This window comes from Phaethon aethereus, assembly GCF_964289735.1.
Source record: "Phaethon aethereus genome assembly, chromosome: 9".
NCBI classification, from domain to species: domain Eukaryota; kingdom Metazoa; phylum Chordata; class Aves; order Phaethontiformes; family Phaethontidae; genus Phaethon; species Phaethon aethereus.
The window spans coordinates 7,423,457-7,445,565 of NC_138585.1; the positions used below are offsets into that span (position 1 = coordinate 7,423,457).

The window sequence follows — 22,109 nt, forward strand, 5'->3', positions numbered from 1 at the left end:
GAGTGGCTGGAGAGCAGCCCGGCGGAAAGGGACCTGGGGGTGCTGGTTGACAGCCGGCTGAACATGAGCCGGCAGTGTGCCCAGGTGGCCAAGAAGGCCAACAGCGTCCTGGCCTGTATCAGGAATAGTGTGGCCAGCAGGAGCAGGGAAGTGATTGTGCCCCTGTACTCGGCACTGGTGAGGCCGCACCTTGAATACTGTGTTCAGTTTTGGGCCCCTCACTACAAGAAGGATGTTGAGGTGCTGGAGCGTGTCCAGAGAAGGGCAACGAAGCTGGTGAGGGGTCTGGAGCACAAGTCTTATGAGGAGTGGCTGAGGGAACTGGGGTTGTTTAGTCTGAAGAAGAGGAGGCTGAGGGGAGACCTTATCGCTCTCTCCAACTACCTGAAAGGGGGTTGTGGCGACGAGGATGTTGGTCTCTTCTCCCAAGTAACCAGTGATAGGACAAGAGGAAATGGCCTCAAGTTGCGCCAGGGGAGGTTTAGATTGGATATTAGGAAAAATTTCTTCACTGAGAGGGTGGTCAGGCATTGGAACAGGCTGCCCAGGGAGGTGGTGGAGTCGCCATCCCTGGAAGTGTTCAAAAAACGTGTGGATGTGGCGCTTCAGGACATGGTTTAGGGGACATGGTGGTTCTGGATTAATGGTTGGACTTGATGATCTTAAAGGTCCTTTCCAACCTAGTGATTCTGTGTGATTCTGTGTGTGAACAGAGAAGACAACACTTAACAGTTGTGTCACTGGAGTTATCCAAAGGAACATGAAGTGTAGTTACACACAGTAAAACACGAATTTTAGGAAATGTGTACCTAAAATGGATTTCAGTAGTGGAAAAATAAAGTCTACCAGGATTACTATGCCATTCCTGAACAGCTGCTTACCTTACTTAAGGAAAGATCACTTGACACAGCTATATTTTTCCTTTTGAATGAGTTATTATACTTTTGTATCTCCCTCTTCCTATCTACCTGTTGAGACAAAAGGTTTCAATTAAACAAAGCAAGTGGAAAAAGAAAGAAATACAGACCACAGCTGTAATTTCTTCCCCTGTGCAAGAGGAAGGTAAGGAATACAATATGTACCTCTTGCCTTCAGCAAAAGCAAGTCCAAAATTAAGTTGATGCTGAAGCAAGCATCAGTTTACACAGTTAAGCCCAGACAAGCAAACACTTGTTATTTAAGTTTTGACATCCCTGTGTTACTTTGCCCTTGTTGCTTCCGCTCTTGCTCATGTTGCTCTATCTCGTGTACCTCAAGTTTCTCTTTTCCAACTGAAATGAATTTTGTTTCTTGGGGTGATGGAGAGAAGGGCAACCATCTACGGGTGGTTTTGCCTGTATCATCAGTACACAGCGGTCAAACGTCAACCTACCCCAAAATCTCGGCGTCTCAAAGTGCATCTTCACACAAAACGGAGGTTTTGTTTAGAGCAGTTGGGCCAGAATTGTGTTAAAAGCAAGAATACAGCTATATTCAGCATGGGTGGGATAAATCAGGAACAGGACATGACACTGCCTGTGATGCCTCTCGTGCATGAACCCGAAGCAGCAATTCCAAATAACTGCTGAACTGAAACATTTGCAAAGCTGCAGGAAGAACTGAACTTAAACTCTGTACACAGTGCGATGTCATTTAACACCTCATCAAAGGAGAAATGAGCTTTATTTTGGACAGTAGACTTTATTAGAAATTTTCTCCTCATTCATCAGTAAATTCACATTAAAATATGCTGAAGGCAGCTCAGTCTAAACATTTGACATCCTGCCATAACAACAACTTCCAGTTTAAAAACTAGATATAACTGATCAGGCAGATAACTTGAAACATGTAAGAAATGCAAATAGAAAGCAGCATCTTAAAAAACGGGGTGAGCCTGAAAAATTAATACATTTCAGGTGGGGTTGGGAAAAAAAATGAAATCAATCACCCCAAGATGGGAAACAGTTAAATGAGAACTCCACAGACTCTAAACAGATAAATAAACATTATAACCACACATACATTAAAAAGAGAACCAAGTACTTAGAGTTCATACCACATAAAAATTATAAATTTGTTCAAATAAAAAAGTGACAAGCTTTCTAAAATACGAATATTCTAATTCTTGGGATAGTGAACACTTTATAAACCGCAGAACTTTGGAGGGACTAGATTTGGTCTTGAAAACAATGGACTACTACTTACTGTTACCACGTCCAAAAATTGATCTTTCTGACACATAAACCCTTATTTTTCCTCTCGTGTTTTTACATCACATATTCTTCTTCTAGCCAGTAATCTGCTTTTTTTAAATGTTAGAACTTTTAGATATTACAGGCCTGATGATGTTGAGTGCTGAACACTCAAAGCTCTCAACAACTCTGGATACCAAAGGCAAGGTTTAAATATTTGTCAACAGTTACTGTCAAGATCGTTCCTTTGCTATTTATTTTTATCTATTGGGGTGAGGTGTAGGAGAGAGAAAGAAAAAAAAAAAAATCACATTATTAAAGAATGTTCTGTCCTGCATGACAGTAGATCTTGCAGGTCAGATTTTCTATTGGCATTTACCAGAGGCAACAAAGGTAAACCAATATATGAGAGATGAGAATAATGGCCTTCAGGACTGTAAACACAACAGGCAACAGATAATACACAAATCTCGATCAAATCAATGTTTTCACATTCTTTAGTAGTCCCCCACAGTGATCTGCTTTCACTGGTTCAGAAAAAAAATATATTAAAAATTAAATAACACTTAAGTGTCCATCACGAAGATTTATGTTTTGCTGTAAACAATTTTCTGCCATTTGCATTGATGTAATCCAATGTGAGGCCAGAGGGTTCTACACGTCTTATTGGTACTGTAAATAATTTTTCAGAGACAGAGGCAAAGGTAGAATTTCTATGTCATGCAGGCGGTCTCTGCCAAGAGCAAAACGAATTGATCTTCGGCACAAGTCCATTAAAGGCAGGGGTTCCGCTGAAATAGAAGAAGAAAAATAATAAAGAGTTAATTTTGCAGCATCTCCATTTACAGACAATGTTTTGTTTATTAACATAGATTGTGTATTGTATTAAACAGGCATAAAGATTGTTATGGTGTTGTGAAAAGCTTGACAACCATGAGGCAATTAAAATAATCAACAGAAGCAAAACCAGAATTCTATGCATTTCACCCCTAAGAAGTGATTACAAAGTTTCAGACTGAGCTTCCTTATCTATAAGGCTTAAAATAATAATCCAAAACCACACTTCAGGCTTACCAAGTTGCAGCATAAGAAGTTACTACATTTCCAGATTTTTAACAAGACAAAGAGCTTCTACTCTGTTTATAACACAACATTTGTCATGTTGTGTTAATGTGAACTACACTGGCAACTCCTGACCTTTACATACCAGTTCCTTCTGCGTCTTAGGAACTGGAACTGGTACTTAAGGGTAACCAAACTTCTCAGCAAATGCTGCTTTTCCTTCAACACTCTCTTAGATTTTCTTTCTAGGAAGCTCACTGGAAGCAAAAACCTAAACAAAACACTCTCAAAAATCTAGAGGAAACTTACCCTTTTCCTCCATGAATAAATCAGGGGTGGAGGATTCAGCTGACTAGAAGGCACAAGTGTGCATTCTCATACATATATACACAAACATCCCCAAAATATACAAACATCTGTAGATGCTCCTAGTTTAAGTGAATCAAGTATCTGTCAGAAATGCCTGGCTGATAGCACTTAAGATTGGCGACCCAAACAGAGTGATCTGCAGCATCTCAAACCACCTCACCCCTATATCCCATCCTGGCCTGCAAGACTCACGTAGAATTGCAGGAACATCATAGTGTTTCTACCCAACAGTAGCATGAACAACCTCTGGGATTGCAGGGTTCGCAGTGGAAATCTTTTTGCAGCAGGAACTGGAATAAAGCTGGAAGGTCTTTAACCAGTTACAGCTATCTTCAAGAACAACTTCAATCAGATGGATTTGGTTGGACATGTTGGTTTAAAAGGGTAAGAGCTGAAAAGACTACAGGAAACTGGTCCTCTTTATGTCATAAAACAGCAGTAGCCTTTAAAACCTTACTAGTACTTTTAAATGGAGAAAAAAAAAGTCATGTGCCTATATTATAGTGATAACCTTTTATAAATTGACAGATTACTTACAAGTGCTCAGTATTGTACAGCACTCAGAGGTATTATCAGGAGTTCTTTTATGTGCCAATATGTAGATTTATACAAACTACATTAACCTACCAATCCTTTAGCTGATATTATTTTAAAACCTACTTGAAAAAAAACCATTACCAAGCACAAAACACCCTATTTAAAGATTGGTTTTATATGCTGTAATTGTCTGCTCTGGTGACACACCACTGCCTTAATAGATTTTCCATCAGTTATCCCAGCATCACATTTGATTTGTATAGTCCACAGTTCACTATGGTGTTTCCCAAAAGTGTCTAGGGAAAAAGCTTAGAAAGCATTCTGTTGTATGCTGAAAGACTAAAAAATCTTAACTTAACTTTATAACCACTTCAGTGACTCAGGTATGGAGTCTACTTCTCCCTAAAAATCCACTTCAACTGTAATTTTGGCTATTAAAAGATTTAAAAATAAGCATCCTCACATTCCAGTAATAAAGGAACATTTTCTATACACCAGTGATCTTAGTTTTTATTTTTACATGCCAGAATAAGGAACACTAAATCTTAAGGGATGAAGCTGTAAAATTCATTAACTAGGATTAATAAGTAGGAGCAAAAATAGCTCATGAGTTCCAAGACACAGAATACAACACATCTCACAAGTCTTACACCAGGAACAACAATTTTCTGAGTATCTTCCCAGAATCCCTGCGGTCCCATTATAAGAAGATGTAAAATAAAGACTATGACTGTTTCGAGCCATTAACTGACCATGTGGTCTCTTTTTTTTCCTAGACAAAGGAATATATAAAACATAACCATCTGTGCAGCCAGGCACACAGTTAATCCTAAACTTCAAAATACAATTTAAGGGAAGTTTAAAATATTTTTCAAGCTTGAAATAGTAAATGAACGTCTCCTGTCTCACTTCTACAGGGAATTTTTGAAATGCTGAAGAAAATGCCCCCAAGTGTTTGCAACAGCTGCTAAATTACATATACTGAATGTGTTTTTGCAACTTGAAAATTTAACTATACTCTTTTTATTCTCCTTTCTATCTAACAGCAGTTCAAGCCTACAACAATATTAGAACAGGTTTGTCCTCCAATACTAAATAAAAGTTATGTTTTCTAGGGTGCTGGCTGTAAGAACTTGATGAAAAACTGTAATAATAGCATTTTAAGTAAAAACTTCTTGCAGCTGAGAAAAGTCCTAAATGATCAAAAATTAAATTCAGGAAAAGAAATCTCTTTAGGTTTCAAAATAGTTTATGGGATAATTTTAAACAGTTTTACATTTAAAGACCAACAATCTTTGGACAGCCTAACTCAACAGAACTATTATTAAACATTTGGTGTGTACCTTAATGCAAGCACTGTCCTGTCCACCACATCTCCTATTTTTACTACGTATTTTCCAAAGGAGGATCATTTGGAATAAAGTTTGGGTTTTAAGAAGCACAAGTTAGCTTCTGAAAACTGGGGAGCTATTTGTATTAATACGTGGAAGAGGCAGAAGACAGCTTGCATAACGCCGCCGCAGACCTTTGATCCCGTGCTGCACGGCAGCCGGGGGTGCTTCTCGGCTCTGGCATCTGGGTCACCCCTCGGCAGCACCCTGCCCTGAAGCCGAGGGGACAGGCTCAGCCGCGCACCCCTCCCCGGCACGCCAGGCCCCGGGCTGGCTGGGTGCCACCACGTGCCCCAGCAGCTCCCCGCTTCGGGAACTAGCGGAGCAAAGGCACGCCGGAGTGTCACGGCTCGGCAGTCCGGGCACCCGCGAGCGGTAATTTCAGAGATGCTTTAACGTTCATCAGGTGCCAATATCTCGCATTCAGGCTGGGTGCCAAGCCCGGCTCTGCCGTGCCCCCACCGTGGCTGGGAGGCGTTTCCTGCGCTGGTGTGCGGGGAGAGGGAATGGGGATGGCGTTAGCACAGCACGGCGTGCCGGCGAGGACACGGACCGCTGCAAAGAGGTTGCTCATGGTCTGCTGTAACGGCTGAACCGCCTCTTTCACACACACACCCCAAAACTACTTCAGGCTTTGACAGAAATTCAGTCAGAAATAAAAATGTCGCAAGTAACTCAGGCCTTCCAGAAAGGGAAGCTTGACCATCCCAAGTATATGTTGCTGCACACCTCACCTAACAGCCGCACAGGCTGGATTTACCCAAACACTCAACAGCAGATTCTAACCTTCAAAACAGTATTTCCAAGGTGCCGTTTCCATTTGACACTAAAAGGATTACTGAGATGATACAAATAATGCTGAGAAGAGAATATTCTGATAATGCAAGAGATGGAGAGAAGAATATTCTGAAGCCACATGGACATCTGTAAATTTGGCTGCTGTCAAAGTCTTTCTTTCACGACAGTAAGTATTTACCTTTGAAAAACCTTTACATCCAGGGATATTAACTAACTGATGACCCTAGCAACAGCAGAAGATGATAAATCAGAATATCACACTGTTTAGTATAGCTAATATACATTATTTTTCATCCTTTCTTTAAACAAGTGTGGTATTTTTAGAATAACCCACGACGGAATGCAACTGGAGCATTCAACCCCCCAGAAGAACATGAACCAGCCGTTTTGCTGAAGTTTGGTGAACTTCTGTAATGCTCCTGCCATTAGAAAAAGGAGGAACGAATTGCTGAGCTGGAATGCAAAATTCTAAAGAAAACATGATTCACAAGAATGGCTCTTTGTATTAAATTCCCAACCAGGCTAAGAAATTCAAAGCAAGATACTGCAGGGCAAGGGAGCAAAGCTTTGCACAGGAAACCCAGCGCTTCCCCTCAGGCTCCAGCAGAACTTGCCCAGAAAAGCGGAGCTACAGCTCGTTTGGTAACACGGGCACTGAGCCTTGGGCCAACTCCCATCACGCTCCTGAACGTACGTTACGGAATCGTCTTCTCATTTAAAGTTTACTATGAAACCTCTTCACCCAGAGGTAGCTCCTCATAGCTGCCACGTTACAGAAAACTATTTTTCAAGAGGAAAATAAACCCCAACGAACAGAACTGTACCTGCAGCAGACCCACCACAGGTCACAGCACAGGACGGTCCATCGCAAACCTTCCTTGCCCCACGCTGTGGTTACGCACATGCCTCGGCCTGAAAACCTGGGAGCTGGGGGTAGGGCCAGCAACAAGCTGCTCTGCATCACGTGGTGTACAAAATAGTTTAAATAGCTATTTAATATAACAGCTAACAGCTTAAACATGGCTATTCAATAAATTAAAAGTAGCTATTTAGCTATTAATAACACAAAATAGCTGTGTTTATCTATATAGATATATTCCTTCTAATGTTATCACTGACGGTTTAAGGACAAAGGCAAAAAAATGTTTGTAACTACAAACAACTATGTGCCTGTGAGCATCTCTCCAACAAATATGCATCTGCGATAGCAATTTGCACATCATTACCAGCCAGAAGTTCATTTCTGTAGTTACTTAACAATCTGGCATTCCAACAAGACTGCCTCATCTTTGTAAACAGGCTTTTATAGTTGAGATACTGAAGTCATTTAGCATCCAATAACAGTAAATGTTATTAACTGCAATGTTACATAAGGCTCATACAAAAGAGCAGCTTTTAGCACACAGCAATTATTTGCCAAATGACAATATTCATTTTTTAAAGAAATTTTTAAAGCTCTAACAGCACGTAAAGTTCATGGCTTTCATTAATCTATGAAGAACGTATTTTTATCTCATTTTACAAAATATCAGAGTTGTCTGGGCAAAAAAAACCACTATCAAAGCAAAATTAAAGCCGTTTGAAAAACAAAAGAAGTTTTTGTGAGAATCATCGTCACAAAAAATTAAGAATTCTTTTTAGTTATTTCATCGTTCTACCTAAGATACCAAATTGTCTTATATTTTTGGCCTTAAACTATGAAAAAAGCACTTAAATTCAGTGATTCACATTACTGTTTCCAACTGCTGTAAGGCAACTTTAAAGTCTGAAATGAAATGAAAAAAAAAAAAAATACAGTGTTATGAGACAGAGATGCAATTGCACGTGATTAAATAAGGGGATGACATCTCCCTAGTCCTAACTTTGCTGTGCTACCACCAGTGCCATGAGGGAAGAGCCAGCTCACCGTGGAGCCAACGGCGGCATAGCCTTTCTTGTCCCAGAACACCCATCACCTGGCAGAGGAGCAAGGTGAGGCCGCACCACCCCAAGAACAGGAAAGCAAGCAACCTCTTGCAAAAGTAATACATGCCTGGTGCACAAAGAGGAGTCTCGGACACTAAAAAATGCATGATGCCTCTGGTCGTATCCTCACCGGGCATAAGGTTTTCTATACGTGTTATGTACTTGGTGGCTAGTGCCTGGCTCCCCTTCCTGCTCTCTCCTCGTTGCCACCAGCAAATTAGTGTCACTGAAGTTCCTGTCATGTGCTGCTTCTCACCGCTCAATGTTAATCTCACACTTTGCCAAGATCAACGATCATCATCATCTCTAGAGGGATGATGGCCCCAAAAGATTAACCTTTTGTCATGGAAAGGAAATCCAATGCGGACACGAGATGACGTTCTTAGACTGTCCCTGTTCTGGTGGGCCTCCCATAAACCAGGTGGGAAGGGTGGCTTGTCACCACTCTGCCACCTCATGCCTGCCTGTTCCGATGGACAATCCTCTGTCCCCCATCAGGGCACCCGAGTGCCCACCATACTCCGGACTACAGCACTTACTCTTTTTTTTTTCCCCCATTCCTTTTCACTGAATTTTTCCCCTTCCCTCAGATATTGCAACACCTGCTAAGGGGGAACACAGCCTCAGTGTTTCCATTAGGGCAATTTAGGGCATTTAGAAATTTGTAACTACCATTTAATTATCACATACAATAAACGTACAAATATATGCAAGCCAGGACTTTTCCTACCAACCTTTCTGCCAAAGCTTAATTATTGTTTTAATTTTACACAGCATAGGACAAATTCTTTCCTGCACATAATATGGTACATAAATACACCCCCTGTGACATATTTATGGCTTCCCTGATGCAACTGATGGAAAATTTGAGTCATGTTACTTAAATGGCACAATCTAGAAAAAGGAAATTGCAAATTATATATATAAGAACACAGGCTATGACCAGTCATAAAAAATGCTAATAAATCTCCTAACAGCAATGAAAATTCAGTCAAAGGATAACGGGATAAAAGAATTCGCTTATCTGTTTTTCCCACAGATGTCTTTAAGCTCTGCAGCCTAACCCAGCAAACCGTACAAAGGAAGCACCTTAGAACATCACATTTCAATTAGAGCTCAGGTGATCCAGAGGAATCACCACCCCCAAGAATTCTGCAATTCAAAAGGGAACACCGTGATTTTTCAAAAGACCATTGCCATTTTTCTTGAACTCTCATGCTTATCTACCTGAGAGCACCGTGCTCTGGCAGACTACTACCCAACTTGGGCTGGCTTTGCAGCAGTCGCATGCTACAAAGCTCCGAGCTCCCCGTAGCAGCTGATGCCGTTACCGCAGGCAGAGCACACGCACACCCTCCGTCAGCCCCTCCGACATCGCCCTTCCACCCATGCAGCTTGTTCATATACAGCTGGAAGCTATCACACTCACTTCTTCAAAAGCATAACGGGTGGCAGATGGTGAGGTTTTTTGTTATCAGTCAAGGCTGATAAACAGCCCCCGTCTCCAGCAGTTGTCTACTAGGACAAATAAAGCTTTCTGTAGTTCCACATCGGCACCTTGCTTTTAGCAGGCAGGGTGGGGAAATAAAAACACGAAAATACCACAAGCAACCCCTGTATCTGAGCTAAGCCACATCCCCCAAAAAATCGGTACTTGAAATTAAATACATTAAAGGACAAAAGGAAGGCAAGAAAGCCTGACTAGAGGGAAGGAATCAAGGGTAAACCTCCCTCCTCCTCCGCATGTCTTGTGCTGGGCAGGGGGACTTGTAGGCAGTAGTTTTACAGCTACCTTTGGCTTTTGAGTGTTCAATGCAGTTAAGCACAGTTTAAAACTTCAATCAGGCATCATTTAGCAGAATTAAGCTGGAAAAGCAGCAATGAACAAGCAGATATTCTGCAGCATCATTTGTTTTCACTTAATGCTCTCCAGCTGTGCCTTCTTGAGAAGAAAAGAGTTGAAAAGCAGAACAGAATGAAAACAAACCAAAACCAATCTCAAAAGCCAGCGGCCTCCTGTTAGGGGTTCGATAAAGAATCTGTTATTTGAGCACAGGCACGTATCTCCTTGCAATTTCTTTTTTGCATTTCAGTGTTTGCAATCTCCTATGAAGAGGACACAAGACTTGGACAACTGGCCCTGAGCCAGAAGCGCCAGACCACATGCCTAAATCCAACAAATTCAAGGCAGGCTTAAAATTTATTCTTAAGGATTTCAATTTAGAAGACTTAAGCACATGCCTGAACACTTTTTTTGAATCATACTGGCTAAAGGAGTATTTTTCCTTGAGAAGTAATTTGGCTGTGTACATCTGTAGGAAGGCTGTATGTATAGTCATATACACAGAGATCTGTAGAAACCCTCTTTGAGAGGCTCAGTGTGCTCTACAGTTCTCACCCTCTAGGTGGGTTTATGATCCACCTAAAAAGGGCTCTAGATCAAGCACATTTAATACGCACAACAGGAGCAATACCAAGTCTGGCTCAGGCCAAGTCTACAAGCAAAATTCACTGTGGAAACTTCGTGAAAACCTTCATTTTCTTAATTACAACAGCTAATTTAAATGCACATATGCCTTATAATAATTCAATTTCCAGTAACACATCATCATCATCATCTCAGGTATGATTCATATTTGAAAACATTTTAACATGCTCTTTCTCCAATCTACAGATTATTAAATTGTATTGCTCTACCTACTTCAGAAGCTGAAAAACAGAGCAGGATAATAATTAATTTTACCAGCAAACAAGTGGCTTTTTTAAAAAGGAGCAAAGCCCTGTAATAAGCTGGTTTTGTTACAGCTTTATAGATTTGCATGCTGCCAGAGCGCACGAGAACAGCAGCCACTTCCCTTCTGAAAGGGGAAGTGCACATACGATTTCATTCCCTGTCTGTGTCGGGAAAATGCAAATAGGAAGGATGAGCTGGAAAGATTCGCCTTCTGCCCTTGATTTGTTTGTTCTCCTCCTCCCCTCAAGTATTTCCACAAAACAACTCTTTGCCTTGTTCTTGAGCGCAGCATGAAGGTAAATTGAGACAGTTACTTCAGTGGTGACCGGAGTGTTCTGTAGCAGAAGACATCTAACATAAATACACACTCTTTAAAACCAAAAAAATTAACATTAGAGATGAGCCTAAGCTACAACCATTGGCTCCTTAGCTCCTCCCAGCTCAAACTTCCCCAAGTTTGTTGGGAATGAGGATTTGGCTTTGATTAATCTCTAATGTATACTTTATAGCTTTTACTTCTAGAAACGCATTTATCACCATTAAATTCAGCTTGTGTGCCAGGCCATAAAGAGGGAAGTTAAAATATATCAAGGTGAGAGAAGATTAAAGCTTGGATGAGAATTTCACTGAGTAAATGCATTGGAGTTCAAAGACAATGTTTTTCAGAGGTTATGGACAGATTTATAGGCAAAATAACGACAGAGAAAGTTGAAGGGAAGTTTAGGTTTCAAGGACAAGCCACTGCAGACTGCTATTGCAACCGGAGTTCACACTCTGCAAACAATACGCGACATGGTGACTGAAATACACTGAGCGTTTTACCTCTTCATGAAACGTGCTTCATAAACAAGCATATAAAATACCCATGCACAGGTACGCGCTTATAACAACCTTTATGGCTGTGAACAAGTCTTTACTGTTGGAGGTGGGTGGGTTGTGTCAGAAAGTTTTTAGGTGAATCTTGTCCCTTCCCTCCCTTTAATTCAGTGGCACATTTCTGTCTTAGTATTATAGCAGGAAATGACATTTCTTGGTGGGAAACCTAAACATACATACTAAAAAATTCTAATATTCAAAACTGTAATTTTTCACAGTTGTTCTTAAGCACATTCTGTGTTTTGGGTTACACTAATCAAGTACACTTGTCCTGAGAGAGAGCGTGTATGAATGAGAGAGGTGCATACAAAAAGACAAAACATTGGAACTCTGTGCTGAACCCACCTGGTTGCCCGACTGCCCCTTCTGCCCTTCTCTCACTGGCCTGTTTTATCTACCTGTTGTATTTTGTACCACATACTCATTGTGTGGGACAAAGTACACCTTGGCATCTCTCATTTTACAGTGCCCAGCATGCTGGAGCCTCACAACACTTTCTAAATACTACCGTACTAAATAACACATGCTCATTCAAGATTTCCATTGCTTACAACTCATATGTTCTCAGCTGGAATCTATCACAGTAGTTTTCTGTATGGTGTTTAGTATTATACTAAATAATAACATCATTTGCTCTAGTTAGCAATTAAATTGATTCAAAGCATCTTCTGCATCGCATTGCACACCACTGCCGCTTTCTTCAAAGCTTCCCCATATTGACCGGGGGTAGAACTGATGACTCCCCTACTTAAATTTATACAAATTGTGCTGAGCTGTTTAAGACAATAAATATTTGACTACATTCCTCACATCACTGTCACACAACATTTTCTCAACTGCTTCAATTTAAATTACCTGGAGATGCCAACGTATGCAAATTTCCTCAAACCAAGTGAAAAAAATGGCAGCAGCATGTCATTTAAATCTTAATGCAACTCTATACAAGCTAACGATCTCTAGGGGAGATCTGCAAACAACAGACCCGTCTCATCATTTTGTTACTCCAGTTTTGGTATTAACAGAATTACACTGGAGTAAATCTGGAGCAATGACGTTGCAATTAGGCTCAATATAATGAATTTGATCTCATTAATTTCGTACCATTTGTATTTTTGATTTCTTGAAAGTTATTTTTTCTTAAGTACCATAATCTTTATCAGCAGAAAATGGGCACTAGAGACCATCTGAATTATTTTCATACTGAATCTAGAATTTGTCATCATTCCTTGTATGTAAACACAGCTGATATTCTCTGAAGATATTTCTTAAAGTGTTCATTTTGACCACAAATGCACTCTCATATCACAGGTAGAGCACACAAGGCTGCCTTTACTCACCATTGCTCAGCTCTCCTCATCACAAGCTCCTGTTAGCATCTTTCAATCTTGGCAAAGCTCATCTGAAATCTCACACAGCTGTGCCACTGCCTACAACCGGCTCTCCTGGCAGGTTGTCTTACAAATGGTCTGGTCATTTTGTAAGAAAGAGTGTGGAAAGATAATTTCCACATTATGCATTCCTACAGCCACTGTACATCATGTCTTATCATACCCCAAGCCTCTGAAGCACCAGCATAAAACCAAGTGATAGGAAGGGAGAGCTGAGGGGTAGGTGGGCTGGGGAGAGTGGTTTGCCACTAAAGTGACTTTTTCTGTTCCTGGGACGTTGGGGGGGATCTAATATGATGAAAAACATTAAATCTCAAAAAGAAAAAAAAGAAAATCTGGAATTTCACATGGGATTACTAGAATCTGATTTTGATTGAACATTGAATTTCTTCACCGCTAGGGCAGCATCACCAGCCAAAACTTTCCCGTACTTGGTCCTATTGGATAGACGGACAGCAGGAGTCCTCTCCAAGCTGTCTTCTCTCGCCTGAATGGCTGAAAGGGGAGGTGGCCGTTGAGGTGGAACCTGCTGCCATTCTCCATCCATCCATCACCCTACTCCTCACAATACTGCTTAATATATTTGGAGAACTAGGCCTGCAGCAGCATACCAGTCATGGCTTCCTCCCTGTCCTCCTCCAGCTCGCCAGATCCAGCTAACACATTGTCTTTGGACCTCTCGAACTACAGGTGACGACTCTTCACCCGATGGCATTCGCTTGCTGTTCAATGAATTCAGACAAAGGGGAGGACAGCAAGAAATGACATGGGGGGCTTTTACCCCAGTCCTCTCCTCCTCACCCACCTCCGAGCTTCACACTTGCTCCTTCCGTCCTCGCACTTCCTGTTACCCGCCTTATGACCACTATCTGCACAGGACGTCACTGATGTCAAACAAGATGAGGAGAAAACCAAGTGTGGCTGAACCACCGAGCAGTGTGGCTGCGCTCTGGAAGGAACTATAAGACACCACCAAGGGTCTAAGTTTATTGCTTCTTACTGATTCATTATCAAATACACTTTGCCCATAAACAGCCCTTTCTAGCTCCGGCCACCCGGCTAATGCAGTTGCATAGGTGTAAAATAAAGCAGCTTTTCTGCAGGCCAAATGATATTATGAACAAAGATTTATCTAGATTTTCAGATCCCAAAGTCAACGCATAAGGCTGGCAATTAAAAAAAATGCATCTGGGACCAACAAAGCAAAGCTGAGCAATTCACGCACCTCCTTGATGTAGTGACACACCTTATTTCTGTAGGAAAGGGAATCCTATCAACCCAATAATAGAGCTGATTTCAAATAAAAAACTAAAATGAAAGAAATTCAGTATGTACTAAAATCCTTATAACAATTTTTACATGTTTGTGCTTTCAGGTTCTTGAAGAGATTCAGGTAGCAGCTTGAGGCACTCAGCTCACTACTATATATGTGTGTGTACATATATACACACATATACATATAAACCAAATACACACACATGCACAAGAACATAAAAAAGTACAAATACAAGGGAAACATCTGAACCACGCTCTCCCTCCTTCCTACACACATACTTTACTTATTTTAGTGCCAGTAACACACCATGGAGTTCGGTGACACAAAATAGTTATTACTCTTTGATTTTAGATTTCAACAAACGGAAAGCGACGAAAGAGATGAAGCCATGACCTAGAATTAATATTATTCAACTTAGATTAAGAACAATGCTGTGATTAATAGCACAGAAAAAAATTATTTCTAGAATTCTACAATTTAGGCAGATGTACAAAAACTTCTTAGTAAAAAATATAAACTAATTTTAGCATGGTTTAGGATACATTTTCTTATCTGGGCATTGTTAAATATGCAGGTTAAGGTTTTCGATAAGTGGATTTATGCAAGCCCATGCTTGGATACCACAATAAATGCCTTGATTCATTACAGCGTCAAGCAGGCAGCAGAGCTTAGTGAAGACAATAAGGTCATTTCCAGCCCCAAAAAAAGGGAGGGCGTTTTTTCTCAACTTTTTCTTTGATACTTTATTTACAGTTTGGGATATGACAATTTCAAAATGATGTATTAAGTTCTTTAATTGGAAGAATTGGTGGCAGGGGGTTGGTTTGTTGGGTTTTTTGTTAGGTTGGGTTTTTTTTAAGTTTGTGGAATATCAGTTTGATGCTAAGTTCCCATTATGTTTTAGTAAATCTGAATAAACTCCTTTACAATCAGCCTCGTATTTTGAACGCTAACTTTATCTTTTTAATATGATTACAAAAAGAAAAAAAAAAAGAAAAAAGAGAGAAAAATGTCAATCCCATTTTATGCTTGTGTGGCATGTATAAACATATATATATAAAAAAACACTTTTATTTACATCTATATATATACACACACATATAAAACTTCGCTATGACTTTTCTTTGCAACCAAATCTTCTAGCCTATTAAACCATTTAAGTCTGACTTATTTTCTCCTCAGCTATCTCCTTCCCTTTCTTTTGTGCTCCTACTCTCCAAGCAGTGTCACTCAGTGAACTGGGGTTTAAAAATGAAAAGTCCTTCTACCTGTAGGTCTTTGAACATCGGGCACAGTATATTTTGCTTTTTTTAATCTAAAATCTAGGTGATATTGGTGCCACAGATGAAGTGCTAAATTATCAAAACAAATTCTTTAACTCAGTACTTAATCCAAAGTACAACCCCCAAAATATTAGAAGCACATTCAGAATTACACACAGCACAAAAGAATGCTTCCCACCAAATTCCTTCTGCTCCCTGTCGACTCGGCCTCTGTCACTCCAGCAGCATTGTCAGCAAAGCCAAAGGGAATTTTGCCAGGGTAAATACTGCTAAATGGGGGTCCCCCATCCATAGATATTTTGCTTTTCCCCTGTTGCCAAGTCATTTCTCATGTCAATCTGCCTGTAGGATGAAATGGATTTTTTTTTTTCCAAGTACTCATAGTTGTGAGATAAACACTGACCCCTTGGGCATAAGAATATGCCCGTGCCATTTTGATGTCTTGGATATTTCTTAATTAAGTTAATCACGTAAACAACGCCTGAGTAAAAAGCTACACACAGCTTTCCAAAATCATCCTTTGTAGGGCTGGGAACAGCCACCCAGACCAGACTCCCTAGGAAGTGTTCAATTTAACCCATCTCTAAACCCATCCCATTAGTTAGCGGTTTACTTTGGTTATGCTTTTACTCCCCTGTCCAGGGGGAGAGATCAAGACATTGTGCTTGTTTTAGATCTCAGTGAACCGTACATAGGATCAAAACCCCCAAACCCAAAGAACCCTGCAGCCAAGCACTACGGGCAAGAAAACAAAAGTTTAGAGTAACCTGGCCCACTCATGTATCCCATTTCCCAAAGTGCTGATACTTGTTTTGCATCTACTTCTTGTTCTTTCAAAAAATCATAAAAACTTCTTCAAGAAGCAGGGTTAATAAATCAAGGAAGATGCTTCCCTTTCGACGCTGAGGACAGAAGACAGAGAAGACCCAGGGCATCGCAGCAACGAGAAACGGCCTGAGTTCACCCTGGCAAGCATCTCCCAGCTCAAGAGACAAGGAGGAGAGAGGGGCAGTGACCACTCGGAGTACTTCCCCAGCAGCTCAGAAGTACAGCTCTTGAGCGCGCTGCTCTCTTGGTACCTCCATGCTGCTAGCGACGGAGCGGAGACCTGGAGCCCGCCGTCACCTGCACCTCCTGGTTTCCTTTGCAGCCGTTCCCCCGACTGCAGGCAGGGAGGGAGGCAGGGCACGCTCCCTCCTGCCGGCCCTCTGACCACGAAGACTGGGAGAGCAGGAGACCAAGGAAAACTAATGGAATACTAACTGACAAAGGCAAAGGTAACCTGGGAGTGGTTAGCACTACACCAAAACCAGTGGAAAAATGTCAATGAACAAAGGAAAAAGAAAAATAACAGCTTCTTTCCTTTCTGTGTTAGTGTATTGTTTTCAATACAAACCTTACACTTTACATCGTTCCTGCTATTAATGACATATTTGTATGTCAACATCATGCATCGCTTATTCTGAAAGAAATCTTTTTATAATACATACTTTAACCTTATTTACCGATGCAAAATCAGAACTCTGGGTTTGTATATTCAGGATCCTGGTACCAACTGAAATACGCATTTCGCTGTCTCCAAGGTTAACTTTCCAGCTTAGTAAAAAAGGGCAGTATTTATCTACGATTTCCTTTGTTGATACACCTTCCAAAGACAAAAGTAGGGCTATATATTATTCATCACTGCCTTTCCTTTGTTAGCCAACATCAATTAAAACTGACCTTGCAGGACATTCCTTCTTCCCTTTAAAACAGCAAAACCAGATGACAATTCTTCAGAAGTTCTGGACCTCTCTCCCATACAGCATTGCACAAGAATGAGCAAAAGCAAACTTCATAGAAAGCAACGTGTATCGTTGCTTCAAGATCTCACAGAAGAGCAGGAGTCACCCTGCAGCAAAAGCAGACCGCAGCTCTTCTGTGCAGACTTCCAGCACGGACTAGGACTCAGCACACTGTGGTTGTAACCTTACAGCACAATGTGAAGACATTCCCAATAAAAAAGTTCCATCTACTTGTTTCTTAGATGTATCACATTTTTTTAGAAGCCAATTGTGCATAATGGCTTCTCATTTCATCAAATTCATGCTTGGGATGATCCACATGGATTTAGCAATTACCATTGACAGAAAAGGTCACAAAATTTTGCCTGTTCCAAAACCGCCTGTTCCTGTGCTGTGCTCAGGAGTCACAGCAGGGCTGAATCCTTGCTCTGAAATACGTAAAGCTCAATTAATTTTATGTGCATTTTTCCTTATGGGCTTTAGCAAACTTTGATGAAAGATTCAGCTTGGTCCATGCAAACATGGATATCTCCAAAAAATGTATTTCCTTTGAGGCTATTTAGAATATCTGAATGAAATATCCCTTACTTTTGGGAAGTGCTTTATGAAGACAACCTGATTACAGAATTTTGTTAATTGAAAACCGTTTTGAAGGAGTCCTGAAATGAGAACGTGTTCCCAAATAATAATGCATGGAGTGAAAAACCCCCACAAATCTAGAAAGTTCAAAAGGTTGAGATGCCCTTTAATCACGAAACGAGAAGATAGAACAGACCAAAGGTGTCTTCATATACAATTCCCACCCTCTGGCAACTACCATATCTCTTTTAAAGGCCTGCTCTTGAAGTTTTGTCTCTGCAAATTCTGTTCCTAAAAGCTATTTACCTAACTTTTCAAAGTATTTTGTTGCTTCACCAGAGGGGAAAAGAGGGACTGTAGGGGATTTATCAGTAGTAACAAAACATTTAGAGAAAAGGACTTTAGAGCAAGCCTACATGCATTTCTATTTTCCCTGAGTTCTCAACGCCTAGCGACCCCTCGGGTGCTGACTGATCTCACACTTCTGCTTTTCAGTGCTGTTCTTTGAAATAGCTACTGCCTGTCTTGCTCCTGAAAACCCATTTCAAAGTTCTGGTTTTCTGCATTTGTTTTCCGTTGCTTATCCTGGCCAAAGCTGAGCATCAGAGAAAGGGAGGGCAAACATCACCACGTAGAAAGTCCTTAGAGAGCAATGCCAAATTTCTTTTTGCTTGAAAGGTAGCCACACTGACACCTGCCACCTTTTTCGGCTTTCCTATTTTTCCAAACACGCCTCTTGTGCAACATACATTAAGTATACAGTAATTACAATGAGGGCCACAAATATGCTGCTACTATACAGCTAAACCCATTGCCATGCCAATTAAACACATCCATAATAAATTTACAGTCCATCACTGAAAACTTGAGTATTGATGTCCACTCCAATTATATTTGCATGCATAAAGTAATCTAGAGCCTACAAAGCAGAGAAGTTGAAGGAATGACATGGAATACAAGCTGCACTCCACAGACAGTGCATGCCTTAGTCCTGCAGAGCCTCAGTAAAGCTCTACCTACCACAGCATTAAAGCAGGTCTTCGTGAAGCTCTGTTCAAAAGAAGGTAAAACAAAGAACTGTTATCAGAAATTCAAATAACAATGATTCCCCCAAGCGCCATAAACAGTTCGGGATGCTGGAAATTCAGTATTTTTTGAAAACGTAACAACTGTGATGCCCCCTCTGTATCTATCATTTGCTAAAATTTTAAGTACCACTCCAAAAACGTGAAGTTCATCTGATAAGAGCAAAACGGCATTGTTCATGCACTGTCTTATGCAAGTCTTCAACCTTGGCTTTCAGAAACAGGAACATCCAGTTGCACCTATGTGACTCCATTGTCTCCAACAGAAAAAGGCTATTAATTATTGCTCATCTACGAGCCTTCTGCAGTGCAGGGAGCCCCGGTGGGTCAGTGGTGCCAGCCACCTGTGTCAGAGCGCTGTGGCTCCAATCCCAAAAGCACCAGCCAACCTGAGCAGGTTAAGTAGTGCGCGCTACATTTTTCACCAGGATGTGGTCTGCGACGTAAATGAGGTTGCTTTCCAAACTTGCCCTCAGAAAGCACTCAGGAACCCAGGTCAGCCATTTCCTCCTTGAATTCTCTTATTCCCAGGAGGGAAGAGAAAAAAGTAAGCTCCCCCCAGCAGAAAGCATGTGCCAAGAAATTTTAAGTGTTCCCATCCAAATTCTCCTCCCTTTTCTTAAGCTTTCAATTTCTTGCTGTATTATAAATCACTCTGGGGAAATACCATGGACTCTGAACGTTTAAGTTATGTTCCTAAGTGATAAACCATCAAGTTCTTCAAAATAAAATAGCCTCTTCAAAATAAAATAGTGTGCTCTATCAGCAGAAGCAAATAATTCATGTAGAAAAAGCAATGTATAATGTGTTATATGGATTAAGGGCCATAGTAACAGGAAGTTAAACCAGCCCTTATTATGGAAAACTGCTCTATCTGAAACAGAACAAACATCAAAAGGTTCGAACAAAGCTTTGGGGAGAGCATCAAATGCATCTTAGTAGCAAAGATAGCTCACTTGGCTCCAAAATGGCTTGTCAAATAACAGCAAAACATTTTTTTCATTTCAAATATAAGAGCATCTGGCCTGTGGTGAGACAACAGGCAGTACCTTCCAAAATGCTGGAGCTCCGGTACAAGACAGCAGACACACCTTCTCCTTCCTCCACAGGAGCTTCTCCCATATACATCCTCCAGTTTTGGCCTGTGAGTATTCATTCTTTTGTTAACAATCTCCTAATCAAATCTCTTGTTTCAGGAAAGTCACTGTAGGCTAAGAATAATGCATTAAAATGCTTTCAAAGTATTTCTAGAAAGAAGTAAAAAGGAAGGAATAGCTTGAGTACAGCTGAGACTGCGCATCACTACCGGAAGCTTCCGCGTAAGTTGAGCGTTTTGACAGGACACCAACCTGGGAGCACAGCTCCAAAACCAGCAGAGACGCAAAGAAACAGAAGTACCAGCCAGCGGTAGATGCTTTCACCTGGCATTAACTGATGGACTGGTTTTCTTTACCACTAAAGGATGATTTACACATCCGAGGGGCATTGCAGTTTCCTCTAAGTGGTGACAAAAATTGGGAAAATAACACGAAAGGCATGGGACAGGGAATGCCACGTTCGCTCAGGTCCAGCGATAGTTTTATTCGCACTTCAGCAAATTCTCAGGTATCTTAACTTCAGATGTTAGATGTATAATGAAATAGCACTGAGAAGTTATTGCTCACAGCTGTAGGGAGAACAAAATACAGTGTCATCAACTTAAAACTATACACCTAAGTAATAAACCCCAACGAGGTTGAGAGAAACTCTCATCTTGCATCACTGGGGCACAGATCATGGGCATCTGGTGTAAATGCACATGTCAGGGTTGGTTAGCCAGGGCCTACAAAGCACTACAAAATTCATTATTTCAACACTGTAAAAAGAACCACAGTATTTTTGGGGAATCTGGAGGCTTTGTGAATACCAACCCACCACACACATGAAAACATGGCAGTCACAGAGGGCTTACTCCTAGCTCTGACACATTTCCTACATGATGTTGGCCAAACCACTTAGGTTAGTGTAACAGATCAGCTCCGCTGCACATATGTAGGGAGAGGAGCCGTGTTCATCACGCTGCGCAGCAACATCAAGCCGTTTCTGAACTGACATGCGTTGCACTTAGACCTGACACGTCCCTACGGGGCCTTCTGCTTTGGAATTTAGAGGAGCACTACACCGCTTTGCTGCGTCCTAAATGTTCTCTCACAGAACACTTTCAAATGTGAGCTTCTGTCTATGCCCTCTGTTTCAACCGCTGAAGCAGCAAAGAGCCAGCTCAAGAGGCTGAGCTAGGTGCAATGTTTGTCTTGCCAAGGCTCACGTTTGGAATGTGCTGGACATGAGCTGTGGTAAAAGCTGGCAGACGACCCTCCCAAATATTGTGCATAATACGGGCCTGAACAGCTGAGAAATCCTCCTGCGTGAATGAAAGGCCACAAGTGCATATGGCCACAATAAACTCAACTGACATCAAGTGGGTCCAGAGCCTTGCCCAGAAGCAAACACCCTCACGGAACCATGCAAGGAGTTTGGCGGATCTTTCGGCCAACACGTGTGCCAGAGAAGCCACCCCACTGCGAAGGGAAATGGGCACTTGCCTTTAGCTTGGCAACCTGTTTGGTACAGGCAAGCCAACAGCCACGTGGCAAGGAGGCAAGCCCGCTCTGCCTCCCAGGGGCTCTGTGCAGCCCCTTCTGCTGATAATACAGCGAAGAGAAGGTCAGATGACAACATGAGAGGTGTACTAGTCTCCACACGCCTGATTTTGTTTTTCACACAAATTTTACTTCACAAAGCCACATTTTAATGAATGAAATCTTGTACTTC

The 22,109-nt window shown here is 41.3% G+C and overlaps 1 protein-coding gene across 1 annotated transcript in view; it reads right to left on the bottom strand.

Annotated features, from left to right (window-relative positions):
* Nucleotides 1–2,834: 2,834 nt before the first annotated feature.
* SPSB4 (splA/ryanodine receptor domain and SOCS box containing 4) overlaps nt 2,835–22,109 on the bottom strand; it is a gene marked incomplete at its 3' end in the record, with an annotated part of 65,973 nt that continues 46,698 nt past the window's right edge. The window contains exon 2 of the mRNA XM_082003677.1: nt 2,835–2,962. Within this exon, the coding sequence (XP_081859803.1) occupies nt 2,835–2,962 (128 nt within the window). The remainder of the gene's footprint in view (nt 2,963–22,109) is intronic.